This window comes from Lynx rufus, unplaced genomic scaffold (genome assembly GCF_022079265.1).
Source record: "Lynx rufus isolate CCGP_SWC_20201006 ecotype Redwood Valley unplaced genomic scaffold, mLynRuf1.p SCAF_1, whole genome shotgun sequence".
Lineage (NCBI taxonomy): Eukaryota > Metazoa > Chordata > Mammalia > Carnivora > Felidae > Lynx > Lynx rufus.
In genome coordinates, this window is record NW_025814823.1 from 136189838 (window position 1) to 136206411 (window position 16574).

Genomic DNA, 16574 nt, shown 5'->3' on the forward strand with positions numbered 1-16574 from the left:
TTCTGCTGGGCTTGGGGTTTCTTTGCTGTTCTGCTTCTAGTTCCTTTAGGTGTGCTGTTAGATTTTGTATTTGGGATTTTTCTTGTTTGTTGATATAGACCTGGATTGCAATGTATTTTCCTCTTAGGACTGCCTTTGCTGCATCCCAAAGAATTTGGACTGTCGTGTTTTCATTTTCATTTGTTTCCATATATTTTTTAATTTTTTCTTTAATTGCCTGGTTGACCCATTCATTCTTTAGTAGAATATTCTTTAACCTCCATGCATTTGGAGGTTTTACAAATTTTTTCCTGTGGTTGATGTCAAGTTTCATAGCATTGTGATTTGAAAGTGTGCATGGTATGATCTCAATTCTTTTATATTTATTGAGGGCTGTTTTGTGACCCAGTATGTGATCTATCTTGGAGAATGTTCCATGTGCACTCAAGAACAATGTGTATTCTGCTGCTTTTGGATGAAAAGTTTTGAATATATCTGTTAAGTCCATGTGGTCCAGTGTATCATTCAGGGCCTTTGTTTCTTTACTGATTTTCTGTTTAGATGATTTGTCCGTTGTTGTAAGTGGAGTATTAAAGTCCCCTGCACTGGGGCGCCTGGGTGGCTCAGTCGGTTAAGCGTCCGACTTCAGCCAGGTCACGATCTCGCGGTCCGTGAGTTTGAGCCCCGCGTCAGGCTCTGGGCTGATGGCTCAGAGCCTGGAGCCTGTTTCCGATTCTGTGTCTCCCTCTCTCTCTGCCCCTCCCCCGTTCATGCTCTGTCTCTCTCTGTCCCAAAAATAAATAAAAAACATTGAAAAAAAAAAAATTTTGAAGTCCCCTGCACTTATCACATTCTTATCAATAGGATTGCTTATGTTTGTGATTAATTGTTTTAAATATTTGGGTGCTTTCATATTGGGTGCATAAACATCTATCATTGTTAGCTCTTCTTGATGGATAGACCCTGTAATAGTGATATAATGCCCTTCTTCATCTCTTGTTACAACCTTTAGTTTAAAATCTAGTTTGTCTGATATAAGTATGGCTGCTCCAGCTTTCTTTTGACTTCAAGTAGCATGATAGATTGTTCTCCATACCCTCACTTTCAATCTGAAGGTGTCCTCAGGTCTACGATAGGTCTCTTGTAGACAGCAAATAGATGAGTCTTATTTTTTTATCCATTCTGATACCCTAGGTCTTTTGATTGGAGCATTTAGTCCATTTACATTCAGCATTATTATTGAAAGATAGGGATTTAGGGTCATTGTGTTATCTGTAGGTTTCATGCTTGTGGTGATGTCTCTCATCCTTTGTAGTCTTTGCAACATTCCACTTACAGAGTTTCCCTTAGGATGTCTTGTAGGGCTGTTTTAGTGATGATGAACTCCTTCAGTTTTTGTCTGGAGAAACCTTTATCTCTCCTTCTATTCTGAATGACAGCCTTGCTGGATAAAGGATTCTTGGCTGCATATTTTTCCTATTCAGGACATTGAATATTTCCTGTCACTCCCTTCTGGCCTACCAAGTTTCAGTAGATAAGTCTGCTACTTCCTTTATGTGCTTACCCTTGTTGGTTAAGGCCCATTTGTCCCTAGCTGCTTTCAGAATTCTCTCTTTATCTTTATACTTTGCCTGTTTCACTATGATATGTTGTGTAGAAGATCGATTCCTGTTATGTCTGAAGGGAGTTCTCTGTGCCTCCTGGATCTCAATGTCTGTTTCCTTCCCCAGATTGGGGAAGTTCTCAGCTATGATTTGTTGAAGTACACCTTCTGCCCCTTTTTCTCTCTCTTCTTCTTCTGGAACTCCTATGATATGGATATTATTACGTTTACATTTTCATTGAATGACTTAGTTCTTTAATTCTCCCCTCATGGTCTAGAATTTTTTATGTCTCTTTTTCTCAGCTTCAACTTTTTCCATAATTTTATCTTCTATTTCACTTACTCTCCTCTCTGCATCTTCAGTCCTTGCTGTCACCACATCTAGTTTATTTTGCACCTCATTTACGGCATTTCTTTTTTTTTTTTTCAACGTTTATTTATTTTTGGGACAGAGAGAGACAGAGCATGAACGGGCGAGGGGCAGAGAGAGAGGGAGACACAGAATCAGAAACAGGCTCCAGGCTCTGAGCCATCAGCCCAGAGCCCGACGCGGGGCTCGAACTCACGGACCGCGAGATCGTGACCTGGCTGAAGTCGGACGCTTAACCGACTGCGCCACCCAGGCGCCCCAGGCATTTCTGAATTCATCTAAGAAATAGTTCCTTGATCTTTGCAGCAATAGATACTCTGCTGTCTTCTATGGTTTTTTCCAAGCCCAGTGATTAATCTTATGACTATTATTTTAAATTCTTGGTCAGATATATTGTTTATATCTGTTTTGGTCAGTTCTTTACCTGTCATTTTTTCCTGGAATTTCTTTTGAGCATAAGTCTTCCATTTCGTCATTTCGGCTAGTTTTTTGTCTCTTATGTGTTTTAAAAGCTTGTTATGTGTCCTGCACCTGTGAGCACTACTGTATTAAAGAGTGGTGCTGCACTGTCCAGGGCCTGGCCGTTCAGGAGGTGTTTTTTGGAGTGTGTTACTTACTCTCTGTTGTTGTGACTATGGTTTTTTTATGTTCCTACTCATAGTGATGTTTTGGGCCCTCCACCAAGTGTGCTTTGATTTGTTCGTTGAAGTATCCCTGGAGAAAAAAGCAAAACAAAACAAAAACAAAAAAACCACAAAACACCAACAACAACAAATACCAAAGGGGGGGGGCGGTGTTGGTGGAAGAGGCCTTATCCCATACAAAGAGAGAAACAACAGGGGCAGAGAAAAAGAAGAGAAAATAAAATTGACCAGTCAGAGAAACTATATGGGTTAATCCAGAGAGAGAGGGAGGAAAACAAAAAAGGAGATATAGAACAAGTATAAAGAGAATAGGTCAAATATGTCTGCTTAATCAAAAAGAATGAAATCCTGCCATTTGCAACTACGTGGATGGAACTGGAGGGTATTATGCTAAGTGAAATTAGAGAAAGACAAATATCATATGACTTCACTCATATGATATTTGAGGACTTTAAGACACAAAACAGATGAACATAAGGGAAGGGAAACAAAAATAATATAAAAACAGGGAGGGAGACAAAATAGAAGAGACTCTTAAATATAGAGAACAAACAGAGGGTTACTTGAAGGGTTGTGGGAGGGGGGATGGGCTAAATGGGTAAGGGGCATTAAGGAATCTACTCCTGAAATCATTGTTTCACTATATGCTTACTAATTTGGATGTAAATTTTAAAAAATAAAAAATAAAATAAAACTTTAAACGTAAGAAGGTAAAAAAAAAAAAAAAAAAAAAAGTCTGCTTAAACAAAACAACAACCAGAATAACCAGACTAGAGGAGGGAAGAAATAAGAAGGAGAAAAGGAAGAAAAAAATATATATGTATAATAAGAATTGTCCAAGAATTAAATCAGAAAATGCAAAAACACTGAGTGCCTTGGAATCTCAGTGGCAGCACTGGTCTGGAAGAGGGGCTGTCTGGTTCATCAGCACGTCAGTTCTGCTCCAGTAGATAAGCAATTACCAGGTGTGGAGGAGCGGGGTTTGGTGTAGGTGGGTCCCCCCTCCACTGTGGGCCTGCTATTGGTTCCCTGAGGCCCCACCTGTGGCCCTCCAGGTTGTCCCCGTGGGCCCCTGGAGATGGCTCTGTCACTCTGCAGCCCGGACTCTTGGAATTCAAAGTCCTTTGGTCTAAACACTGCTGTGTTTGACGGACAAGGGGTCTTCAGGTCCCCCTCCTCTGCCATGTTGGATCTGTCAATAAATTTCATTTTAAAACTTGTGATTATGATGGGGTGCCTGCCTGGCTCAGTCAATAGAGCATGTAACTCTTGATCTTGAGGTTGTGAGTTCCAGCCCCACACTGGGTGCAGAGCTTACTTAAAATAAATTTTTGATAATGAGAAAATTCACATACACAAAAGTGGACAGGTAATATAGTGAATCACCATGAATCCATCACTCAGCTATAATAATGATCATTTGCAGCTAATCTTGTTTCATCTACTCCTTCACTCACTTCCCCTAATTCTGTGGCCTTATCCTATGACACATCTATAATGCATTTTTGTCTTTAAAAATTGTAAAAAGATGCTTATCTCCATTGGTGCCAGATTGTGTGTAAATGTTTGTATTTTTTTCTAAGAATGGGAAAAAGTTTCATGAGAATTTTGTGAAGTATTTTCAACAACAATTAGTGAATAAATTGCTAAGAATTCAATGATCTTGCATTCTCTGTTTTTATTTATTTTTTACTTTATATGTTTGCTTCCCTCTCTTTACTTTTCAAATTGAAATGTATGAATTTGGTGGCAAATATTTTTAGAAAATTCACGATCTAGTGATTTTTACAGGATATTGAATAATACATTTAAGAGAAGCAATGGATGACGAACCTGAAAGAACTAAGCGATGGGAAGGAGGCTATGAAAGGACATGGTGAGTAGGGCGTTCTTGTTCTCTTCTCTTTTAAACATTGTTTCTCAGTGTTGTTTTACGGCTTTATCTCTCTTCCAGTGACTATTTTTTTTTTTAATATTTATTTGTTTTAAGTTAATTTATTTTGAGAGAGGGAGAGCTCGAGCATGAGTAGGGGAGGGGCAGAGAGAGAGGGAGACATAGAATTCCGGGCAGGCTGTCAGTGCAGAGCCCTACTCAGGACTTGAACTTACTAACCTGTGAGATTATGACCTGAGCCAAAATCAAGAGGCAGACACTTAACCAACTGAGCCAGGCACTCCTCGGTGATTGGTTTTTCTAACACATTTATTAAAATATATTTAACACATGTTTTCACCACCCCAGTAAGATCTTTCATGCCCATTTGTGATTAATTCCATTCGTACCTCTAGCCCTAGGCAATTACTAATCTACTTTCTGTCTCTATGGATTCGCCCTTTTAGATATTTCATATAAGTGTAATCATATAATATGTAGTCATTTATGTCTGGCTTCTTTCACATAACAATATTTTCAAGGTTCATCCATGTTGTAGCAGAGATCAATAATTCTTTCCTTTTTATTGCTGAATAGCATTATATTGTATACCATGTTTTTATTCCTCTATTCACCAGTTGATGGACATTTAGATTGATTACAACATTTGGTTTTACGAATAATGCCACTGTGAATGTTCATGTGCAAATCCAGATCTGTGCAGATATACATTTTCATTTCTTTTGGATTAATAAATTTTTAACTTTTCTTTTCTAATGAGTCATTATCCCTTATAGGGAGATTCTTAAAGAAGATGAATCAGGATCACTTAAAGCTACAATAGAAGATATTCTCTTCAAAGCAAAGAGAAAAAGGTATGTAAACTGTTTGTAAGTGTGTTATAAAAGGTAAAACTGACTCCTTTAAGTCTTTCTCTCCACCTATACCCACTCTTTAGTATTTCATTACAGCTGTGTTCCAAGGAAACTGACCTTTAAACTCTTGAATAGGAGGAAGGAACCAGCAACCTAGCATCTCAGCAGGGAATTGGGTCTTCAGGGACTATCCAAATGCCTGTAATTATGTGGATCCCCTAAGTTAATAATTTATTTCACTAAAAAAATTCAGGTTACTTGAAAAGTTATATTGATTTTTGGGGTAATAAAGGACATTCTATTAAAATGTTTGCATAATTTTAACAGAGTGTTTGAGCACCATGGACAGGTTCGACTTGGAATGGTATGTTAATTTTTTTATATAATTTGTTTTATTGTTTATTCATTTTAGAGAGAGAGCGAGTGGAGGAGGGGCAGAGAGAGAGAGAGACAGAGTATCCGAAGCGGGTTCTTCACTGACACAGAGAGCCCGTTATAGGGCTCGAACTCATGAACCGTGAGATCATGACCTGAGCCAAAGTCAGATGCTCAACCAACTGAGCCACCCAGATGCCCCTATTTTTTTTTTTCTTTACCAGGACAGAACTAGCTGGGTTACAGAAACATTTTGTCTTGACAGAATAAACAATACTAAGTCAACAGACCTTTTAAAAGAATATATTAAAAATATAAGTTAAGAGGGCTCCCTGGGTGCCTCAATTGGTTGAGTGTCTGACTCTTGATTACAGCTCAAGTCATAATTTCATGGGTTTGTGAGTTTGAGCCCCTCCTTAGGCGCCACCTTGGGCATGGAGCTTGGTTAACATTCTCCCTTTCCCTTTGCCCCTCTCCCCCGCTCGCCCACACATACCCCGACTCTTAAAAACAAAAAGTGTGTGTGTGTGTGTGTGTGTGTGTGTGTGTATAATATGTAAATAGTAAATGACATTTTTATTTCTTGGTCAAAAATGTTTTTGAAAATTGTCTTCATTTTTGAATTGTCTACCTTTTTTTTGGTAGATGCGTCATCTTTATGTGGTAGTAGATGGATCAAGAACAATGGAAGACCAAGATTTAAAGCCAAATAGATTGACTTGTACTTTAAAGGTATAGTAAAATCATTCTTATTTATACTAAATGTGGAAAAGGACACTGAATTCTAAAATAAAAAATTTTTTTTACTATAATAGCTTTATTAAGATGGAATTCACATACCATAAAATTAACTTATTTAAAATATACTGTTAAAGTTTTTTGTAAATTTACAGTTGCTCAACATTATTACCACAGTCAATTTTAGAGCATTTTTATTATTACTAAGAAAAAAAAAACCCGTACCATTTAACAGTCACCCTCTGTTTTCCCCCAATCCATCTCAGGCCAAGGCAACCACTAATGTTCTTTCTGTCTCTATAGATGTTCTTATTTGGAACATTTCATATAAATGGAAACATACAACATGTCATCTTTTGTGACTGACTTCTTTCACTTAGTATAATGTTTTCAAGATTCATCTGTGTTGTAGCATTTTTCAGTACTTCATGTCTTTATTTTTGCCAAACAATATTCCATTATATACAACACTGGGTTATTTCCACTTTTGGGGGCCTTTGTGAATAATACTGCTGTGAACCTTCATGAACAGATTTTTATGTGGATCATCTTTTCTTTTCTAATGCTTAATTTTAGCCTGGGTGTTTTGTATTTCATGCACTTTTCCGTGACCCAAGAGAATAGCAGCTGGGATGGAGTGGTGTGCACGCAAGGAGGGAGCTCAGCTTGGGTGGCGTGCAGGCTGTGTTGGGTTTCTGGGGATCCGTTTTTCTCTTCTGAGATTATGTTGTCCTGTTTCTTGTTTACTTTAACTAATGGGCAAGGAAGGGAGGATGTAATGCATTTCCATGAGGAGATATTCCCATACTTTGAACTCTTCCTCCCAATTAAGCCTGAAGTTTGAATTGTTATCTTCCGACAAGGAAAGTCTGTTTTTGATTTCTTTCCCTATGCATTCATAATTTCTGGCAGAAGAGGGAAAAAATAAGAATACTTCTTCTCTTTACTTTTTCCCAAAAGCAAGTGTATTGGTGAAATTTCGCGGGACTTGTATGAGTTATGAATGGGGCTTCAGAAGAGTAGGGTGAGGGAGAAGCCATTCTTCTTCAGAATCCTCTGCTCCATTTTTTGTACACAAGTTCTTAAAATTTACTAGATTAGATTTGTTCTTTACCTTCTCTTTTAGTGAATTTGTGTGCGCTTTTTCCAATATTAGTCAGCTCTCTACAGTTTAATATCCACAGCATTCTCTCTTTAACATACTCCAATTGGAATGTTGTCTTCACGACTACATTTTAAAGGTCCACCATAACCTCCATGATGTGAAATTCAGTGCCTTTTTATCTTTATCAGAAACTGAAACAGTTGACCACTTCTCCCTGAAAGGTGTCCCTCTTTTGTTTTCTGGTTAGGTGTGTGTGTGTGTGTGTGTGTGTGTGTGTGTGTGTGTGTGTGCGCGCGCGCGCGCGCACGCGCGCGCTGTAAGTAAACTCTACCCCTGATTTGGGGCTCGAAGTCTTGACCCCGAGATCAAGAGTTGCACTCTCTAAGGACTGAGCTAGCTAGGCGCCCCACCCATTCTTCTTTTGACTTTGGTTATAGATAGTCTCTTGATTTGCTTCTCAGGCTCCTCTCCAATTTTCGAATGCTGGAGTGCCCTGGAACTTGGTCACTCTTTTTCTTTCTATCCTCTTCCCCTGAGTAAATATCGTACATTCCCATGAAGAAATTTTTTTAAAGAATGTAATTTTTTTTGAGTTATAAACTATAAGTAGAAGTGCTACCACATCATTTTGAAAAATGATACTCCAAAATGGCTAATTATTTATGCTCTTAATTTCTATCCTCCTACTCCAGTCAGCATCTTGCTTTGTCGGTCAGTTATCCCTTTTCCTTACCAAATTTTCACTGTCTCTGGACTTAATTCAGATCAGTCCCCTCAGCTTATAAACATGTTCAGATTATTCCTAATTTGTCAAAACCCATCCCCACTTGTGCTCATTCTCCTGTGTTTGGCTTCATTGGATCTTTCCATGTTTAGATTGTTTCTGTCTCACCATCTACCATTTTAAATTCAGGCTTATTTAGTGTTGTGATTTTTATTTTTAATATTTTTAAACTTATTCTCATTTAATATTTTTACTAAGCATTTTTTAAAAATCATAAAGTGATGCTTGATAAATAGGTTTACCAAACATGTTCTGTATGGTTATTATTTTGCCCTTATCTAGTGTTTTTGTTTTCTTTATACAGTTGTTGGAATACTTCGTAGAAGAGTATTTTGATCAAAATCCTATTAGTCAGGTATGTAGATAAGTGATAGAATTCACAATTAGATTCCTGATATTACTGCCAATTATAATTTATTTTTAGAACATTGGGCATACATTCTGTGGATTATTAAGTGATCCAGATTGTGTACCAGTTTCTGGTACATTTGTCAATGAAAAGTAAAGTAACTCTAGAAATTAAATAATGTAAAGTGAAATCATAGCTAAATTTATGTCAAAAGCAGCATGAGAAAAAATTTCTCTTATTTCTTTTGTAATTACTAATTCAGGTTATTTACATTCTTATCAAGAAAAAATAAATTGTTAAATTAATGATCATTTTTGTTTTTATTTTGAGATTGGAATAATTGTAACAAAGAGTAAAAGAGCTGAAAAACTGACCGAACTCTCAGGTATGCATAAAATTACCTTCATAGGACTCAAGGACTTGGCTCTATTTACTCAACCTTGTTTGTAACCCTGTTTATAAGGTTGCCTAATAAGTAAAATGAAGACTTCTTTTATACTCTCATTGTGAAACACTTAATAAACCCTCCATTAAATCCTCCATTAAACTCTTGGTATTTAAGATGAACTGTTTTAAATTGAGTTCTGTTCAGTAATGAATACTACTGCAGTGAATGTAAATGTTTAAGATTCATACAGTCTTATCTCGAAAGAATTAAGATAAAATTATTGTAACCATTCTAAAAATCCACTTAGTCTTAAAATTAATTTTTTAAAAGTTAAACCTCTAGGGGCGCCTAGGTGGCTCTGTCGGTTGGGCGACCTACTTCAACTCAGGTCATGATCTCACAGTTCGTGGGTTTGAGCCCCGTGTCGGGCTCTGTGCTGACAGCCCAGAGTCTGGAGTCTGCTTCAAATTCTGTGTCTCCCTCTCTCTCTCTGCCCCTCCCCTGCTCTCACTCTGTCTCTCTGTCTCTCAAAAATAAATAAACATTAAAAAAAAATTTTTTTTTAATTTAAACCTCTAAAGAATAAAGAGTTTAAAAATTGAATTGTAGATATTGTTAATAACTCAGTTTTTCTGCTTATATGGCATGCCTAACTGAATTTTATCATCTTGAAAGTTAGTTCAGGAGGGGAGCCTAGGTGGCTCTGTCGGTTAGGCGTCTGACTTCGGCTCAGGTCATGATCTCACAGTTTGTGGGTTTGAGCCCCGAGTCGGGCTCTATGCTGACTGCTGACAGCTGACAGCCTGGAGCCTGCTTCGGATTCTGTGTCTCCCACTCTCTCTGCCCCTCCCCCGCTCACACTCTGTCTCTCTCTCTCTCTAAAAAATGAATAAACATTAAAATTTTTTTTTAATTAAAAAAATCCTCTCGATATTCTGATAGGCCTCTTGAGGGCACCCTTTGTCTCTTGATTAGAATCACTGTTATAAACCACACTTTGTCTCTCTGATTAGAATCACTGTTATAAACCACACTGACAGTAATGTAGTAGGCTTTTTTCCTGTACTCACAATATAGTAGGAGATGAACAAAATATTTTGTATGGTATGGTAGAATGAGAAGTGGATGGAGAGCCAGGAAATGTAGGTTTAAGTTCTGGTCATGCCACTGGGTAGGTGTTTGTCTTGTGGCCAATTATTTAACTTGTTAGGTTTGTTTCTCACTTATGAAAGGAGGAATTTGGACCTAGTAAGGTACTTTGCATTTCTTTCTTTCTTTCTTTCTTTCTTTCTTTCTTTCTTTCTTTCTTTCTTTCTTTCTCTTTCTTTCTTTCTTTCTTTCTTTCTTTCTTTCTTTCTTTCTCTTTCTCTTTCTTCCTCTTTCTTTCTTTCTTTCTTTCTTTCTTTCTTTCTTTCTTTCACGTCTATTTATTTTGAGAGGGGGAGAGAGAATGCTAATCAGGGAGAGGGGTAGAGAGAGAGGGAGAGAGAATCCCAAGCAGGCTCCATGTTCAGCATGGAGCCCAACACGGGGCTCAATCCCTTGACCTTGAGATCGTGACCTGAACCGAAATCAAGAGTTGGACACTTAACTGACTGAGCCACTCAGGTACCACTATTTCTTTTTTTTTTTTAATCTTTATTATTTATTTTTGAGAGAGAGAGTGTGTGTGTGTATGTGTGCAGGCAGGGGAGGGGCAGAGATAAAGGGAGACAGAGAATCCCAAGCAGGCTCTGTGCTGACAGTACAAAGCCTGCCTCAGGGCTTGAACTCAGGAACTCAGGAACCGAGAGATCATGACCTGAGCCAAAATCAAGACTCGGGTGCTTAACTGACTAAGCCATCCCAATGCCCTGGTAATTTTCATTTTTTAAATTTTATGATTACAAGAATAAATACTTGAAAAATATATTAAATAATGGCAAATGCTTAGTATTTTAAAACCTATTTAGATAAATAAGAACACCAAGAAGCTCCAAGGAGATGACAGATAAGCTCCAAAGAAGACAGATAATTCATACCAGAATAAAAAGAAAAACTAAATAGCTCTGTCATGATCTCACGATTTATAAGATTGAGTGCCGTGTCAGGCTGTGCACTGGCAGCATGGAGCCTGCTTGGGATTGTTGGGATTGACTCCTTTTCTCTCTTTGCCTCCTGCCCCCACATGCACTCTGTCTCTCTCTCTCAAAAGAAATAAACTTTTTAAAAAAATATTTAGGCAAACAAATGATCAAAAAACAAAGCAAAACCACTCAACAACATTTAATTGTTTTATGTATTTTCAATGAGGAGAATGAAGTTTGAGAAGCAGTATACTGCTTGTTGAACCACGGAGAAACTGACTGGTACTTATAGTGCTTATGGGCTGATTAATTTTTTAACATTTTTGGGAAAAGCCATAAAAATGGTTGTTCCTTGTAATTTATACTTAGGAAACATTATGAAAGAAAAAGCCTCATTTTACAAATATACTAGTGACAAACTGGGAAGAATTGTTCAACAGTATGGAGGTAGTTGGATGAATTATATGATAAAATCAATTTAATAATGTTTTGGTTTTCATTAAAGTGAAGACCGTGTTGAAATAGAAAATGTCTAACTATATTTCATTGAATCTCAGATTGCATCATTTATAAGATGCCTTTATTTTATGAGCCATCAAGAAGGAAACACTCTAGCAGTTAAACTTTGACATAGTATCTGATGATAATGTAAATTGTTCATACCAAAAAAAGAAAAAAATTATATTTTACACTAGCTCCTTGATAATTTGACATGTCTGATAGCTATTCTCAAGAACTTGGCAATTTCTCCTCACTTTATATGTACTGCTTGGTATGAAATAGACCATCTTTTCAGATGTTACTTCAGTAACAGAAGATAACACAGCTATGTTTATTTGTGGAAATCTTCCTTTCTTAGGTCATATAAAATTCCTTTTTTATCCCCTGAATAAAAATAGGAAATTACAGTCATTCTTCTCTCAATGCATTTTTGCTTCACTAATAATAAATTTATACTTCACTGCTCTGTTCTTTGCCTTTCTACATAAAAATATCACCTTTTGCATTATAACCTTTTTTAGAAACACTTTATGTTATGTTACATTACATTATGTTAGAGAGCACACAGGCAGGGGAGAGGGGCAGAGGGAGAGAGAGAAAGAATCTTAAGAGGCTCCGTGCTCCGCGTGGAGCCTGATGTGGGGCTCAGTCCCACGACCCTGGGATCATGACCTGAGCCAAAATCAAGAGTCGGATGCTCAACAGACTGAGCCTCCCAGGGCCCTAGAAACACTTTAAATGGCAGTTAAACTGAACATGAATAGGACAGTGTATGTAATGCAGTTGGTACAACATATCAGTAGCCATTCATAGGTTCACATGTAACCAGGCAGTGATGCTGCCTGGCTGCCACTGGTTGTAAGACACAGTGTGATTTTGGAGATGTTAAAATGCTAAAATGTATGAGTTTCTAAAATGATGAAATAAGGAAAAAAGTAAAAAGTTGTGCACTTTAATAATATTTAAAGTATGTGCTAATAGGGCGCCAAGCTGGCTCAGTTGGTAGAGCATGCGACTCTTGGTCTCAGGGTCATGAGTTCAAGCCCCATGTTAAAAAGAAATGTGTGTTGGGGCACCTGGGTGGCTCAGTTGGTTAAGCATCTGACTCTTGATCTCAGTTGAGGTTTTGATTTCAGTTTTGTGAGTTCAGGCCGGTCATGGGCTCCTTGTTGGATTTGGAGCCTACTTAAATTAGAAAAAAAAAAAAAAAAATGTGTGCTAATAGATAGAAGCAGATTATTTTTATTCTATTTTTCAATATGAAGTAAAAGTTTATGCAACAAACATTCCTCATAAAAGAGTCACTTGCTGTAAAAATGTAAATTGAGGAGATTCTGTTCTTTAACAACATGGATAAGTAAATTTAGGGAAAACACAAATTTCTATAATGTATAATAAAATTTTATTATAAGTAGATTATTACATTTCTATTTTAGGAAACCCAAGGAAACACATTACATCTTTGAAGAAAGCTGTAGATATGACCTGCCATGGAGAACCATCTCTCTATAACTCATTAAGCATGGCTATGCAAACTCTAAAGTTGGTATTTTACATTTTTTTATTTATAATTCATTTCAAGCTTTTTGAGTGAATTGAGATGATAATGTTTTGATATGTGTGTCCATAAACTGAGCTGTAACGAAACTCTTATTAAGAGAAATATCTAATGTCATTTATGATGTTTAGTGTGGTATTGATTTGTAATTTTTATTTTACATTTTAGCTGGTAAGATAGATTCTTAAAGATTTTAGAAAAATATAACTAAAACTGTAGCAGTATTAGTACAAAGAAAATGTTGATGGAAAATGTTTTTTTGAAAATTGATTATATATGGAATTTAATGTGAAATTAATTGTGAGTTTGTTGTACATTTATTGACGTTTCTTGTTTTGTAGTATATCTGCAAATCAATAGCACACTTTTCCAGCAAGTTCAAGTATGTGGAATGTAGCTAAGACCCTAATAGAAATATTCAGTTAGTATTAGCTCATATATTTTATTCCTGGATTATCCATCCTGGTTTTTGTACTTTTATATAATAGATATTTTTCTAGTTTTGAAGTAGGTGAGGAGGTAATACCCATATTAAAGGTAGGCACAATAGCAACATCCACAAATGAAATCAGCCCAACAATGAAGATAAAAGGAAGAAAGCTAGAAATAACTGACAAAATTGCCCCCCAAAAGCATAAAAATCTGTTTAGTAGAGTGGAAAACAGCTCATCACATCTTAAAGTCCCATGAATTATTGTGTAATTGATACACAAAAATTACTGTTTGTGAGTATTGTGAGTCTGAATCAAATATGAGGTTAAATTATAGCCTTAAAAAAGAAGTATGTTGGGGTGCCTTGGTGGCTCAGTTGGTTAAGCATCTGACTCTTGGTTTTGGCTCAGATTGTAAGATCAAGCCCCATGCTGGGTTCTGCGCTGGGTTCTGTGCTGGGTGTGGAGCCTGCTTAAGAGTCTTCGTCCCTCTCTCTCATGCTCTGTCTCCCTCAGCTCCTCTTCTGCTTGCTGTGCACTCTCTCAATAAATAAATAGATAAATTGATCAATAAGTCAATCAATAAGTGTAAAAAAGAAGTATGTTACTCTTATCAAGGTACACCTTAAAGTCGATCTGTATGGTATTTTCATACTTTCCAATGTACACTTTAGACTTTGTATGAAATGAATCTACTAGTTTGTAAGCTTCATGATGTCAGGAATGTTGTTCAGTCTTGCTTATTACTCTATCCCCAGAACCTAAAAACAGTATTCAGTCAGTATTTATGGAATGAATAAATGAATCAATTTTTTGTGTAGCTAATTTTAGAAAAATTTACATTGATGTAGAGTATACTCGCAATTCATTCCTTTGCGGTGTTAAAACAATAGTCTAAATAAATAAACCACATATACTATTTTTTCTAGGTAAATTAATTAATCTACTCCTAATTGGAATATGTTTTATCTTTCTGTAGACACATGCCTGGACATACAAGTAGAGAAGTGCTAATCATCTTTAGCAGCCTCACAACTTGTGACCCATCTAATATCTATGATCTAATCAAGGTAGAATCAGTGCATTTCTTTATAATAAAAGCCAGAGGAGAATTCTGTAGTGAATTTATTACTAGTTTTCAGAAACTTGTTTTTCAAGCACATTAATTCTTGCATGTTTTTTTTCTTCCCCCTCAAATGCTCCATTTACGTGGATTTTATGAAGACCCTAAAGGCAACTAAAATTAGAGTGTCTGTTATCGGATTGTCTGCAGAGGTTCGGGTTTGCACTGTACTTGCTCGTGAAACTGGTGGTATATATCTAAAATCTTCAGTATTTATTCATAATTACTATGTAAGAAATAACAATTGATTAATTAAATTAGGATGTTTTCAGGGCACCTGGGTGGCTCAGTCAGTTGGATGTCCAATTCTTGATCTCAGCTCAGATCATGATCTCACAGTTCGTGAGGTAGAGCCCTGTGTGGGGCTCTGCACTGGTAGCGTGGAGATTGCTTGGGATTCTCTCTCTCTCTCTCTCTCTATCTCTCTCTCTCTCTCTCTCTCTGTCTCTCTCTCTCTCTCTGTCTCTCTCTCTCTCTGGCCTTCCCCTGCTCTTTCTCTGACTCTCTCTCGAATTAAATAAATAAACATGGGAAAAAATTATAAATTAGGATATTTTCATGCTACTAAATTTGAATCACTTCATGTCCTGAAGTCTGTAATATGTATAGTCATCTTAAATGTATTATTGATTCTGTAAGATATCATCTCAAAATGCAAGAACTTTTTAGTAGTTATGGCAGTATTTAGAGGAAGTGTTATGACTCTTGAAATGCTAGAAATTTCACTAATGTGTAATACTTTGTAAAGATCTTAGGGGCGCCTGGGTGGCTTAGTTGGTTAAGTGTCTGACTCTTGATCTTGGCTCAGGTCATGGTCTCACTGTTTATGGGATCGAGCCCTGCATCAGGCTTTGCCTGCTTGGGATTCTTTCTCCCTTCTTTTCTCTCTGCCCCTTCCTTGCTCAACCTCTCTCTCTCTCTCTCTCTCAAAATAAATAAATAAAACATTTAAAATAATAATAATAAAGATCTTATAACTTGGCTCTAATTAAATTGTAATTGTAGTTATTCCTAGAGAAGTCAATTTAGAGATGTCAAATGAGGTTTTTGAAAAATGATGATTTAACTTAAATACTTAATTTTGAAAATGTACATTTTCAGATGGTATAACTTACAGAATTACGTAGAAATTACAATTGATACTCATGTCTGGAAAGCTGATTTTTTTTTTTCTTTTACTTTTCGTCTTCCTAGGCACATACCATGTTATTTTAGATGAAAGCCATTACAAAGAATTGCTGACACATCATGTCAGTCCTCCACCTGCTAGCTCAGGTTCTGAATGCTCACTTATTCGTATGGGTAAGTGTTTATTTTATGTTGTTGTAAAATGGATATTTAAAAATGACTGGGGTCAAATTAGACTTGCTGTTTTCATTTGTACAAGTTTATTTTAATGCTTAAGAATTTATTTCCTTTAACTTAAATGTTTTATAATTAGAGAAAATTATCCTGTTGAAGCAATCTTGGAAAGTACAAAGAAGTTAAAAGAAAACTAAAACCGGGGCGCCTGGGTGTCTCAGTCGGTTAAGTGTCCAACTTCGGCTCAGGTCATGATCTCACATTTTATGGGTTCGGGCCCTGCGTGGGGCTCTGTGCTGGCAGCTCAGAGCCTGGAGCCTGCTTCCGATTCTGTGTCTCCCTCTCTCTCTGCCCCTCCCCCACTCACTCTCTGTCTTTCTCTTTCTCTCTCTCTCTCTGTACCTCAAAAATAAATAATAGGGGCGCCTGGGTGGCGCAGTCGGTTAAGCGTCCGACTTCAGCCAGGTCACGATCTCGCGGTCTGTGAGTTCGAGCCCCGCGTCAGGCTCT

General features: G+C 37.0%; 1 protein-coding gene across 2 annotated transcripts in view; it reads left to right on the forward strand.

Moving 5' to 3' along the window:
• Nucleotides 1–16574, forward strand: part of LOC124517924 (general transcription factor IIH subunit 2) — a 36785-nt gene that overhangs the window by 6450 nt on the left and 13761 nt on the right. For both annotated transcript variants that reach the window (XM_047087670.1, XM_047087660.1), the window contains exons 2-11: nucleotides 4388–4472; nucleotides 5267–5344; nucleotides 5672–5708; nucleotides 6365–6451; nucleotides 8651–8701; nucleotides 9026–9080; nucleotides 13087–13192; nucleotides 14619–14709; nucleotides 14864–14951; nucleotides 15957–16064. In XM_047087670.1, the coding sequence (XP_046943626.1) occupies nucleotides 4417–4472; nucleotides 5267–5344; nucleotides 5672–5708; nucleotides 6365–6451; nucleotides 8651–8701; nucleotides 9026–9080; nucleotides 13087–13192; nucleotides 14619–14709; nucleotides 14864–14951; nucleotides 15957–16064 (757 nt within the window). In that variant the 5' untranslated portion in view covers nucleotides 4388–4416. The remainder of the gene's footprint in view (nucleotides 1–4387; nucleotides 4473–5266; nucleotides 5345–5671; nucleotides 5709–6364; nucleotides 6452–8650; nucleotides 8702–9025; nucleotides 9081–13086; nucleotides 13193–14618; nucleotides 14710–14863; nucleotides 14952–15956; nucleotides 16065–16574) is intronic.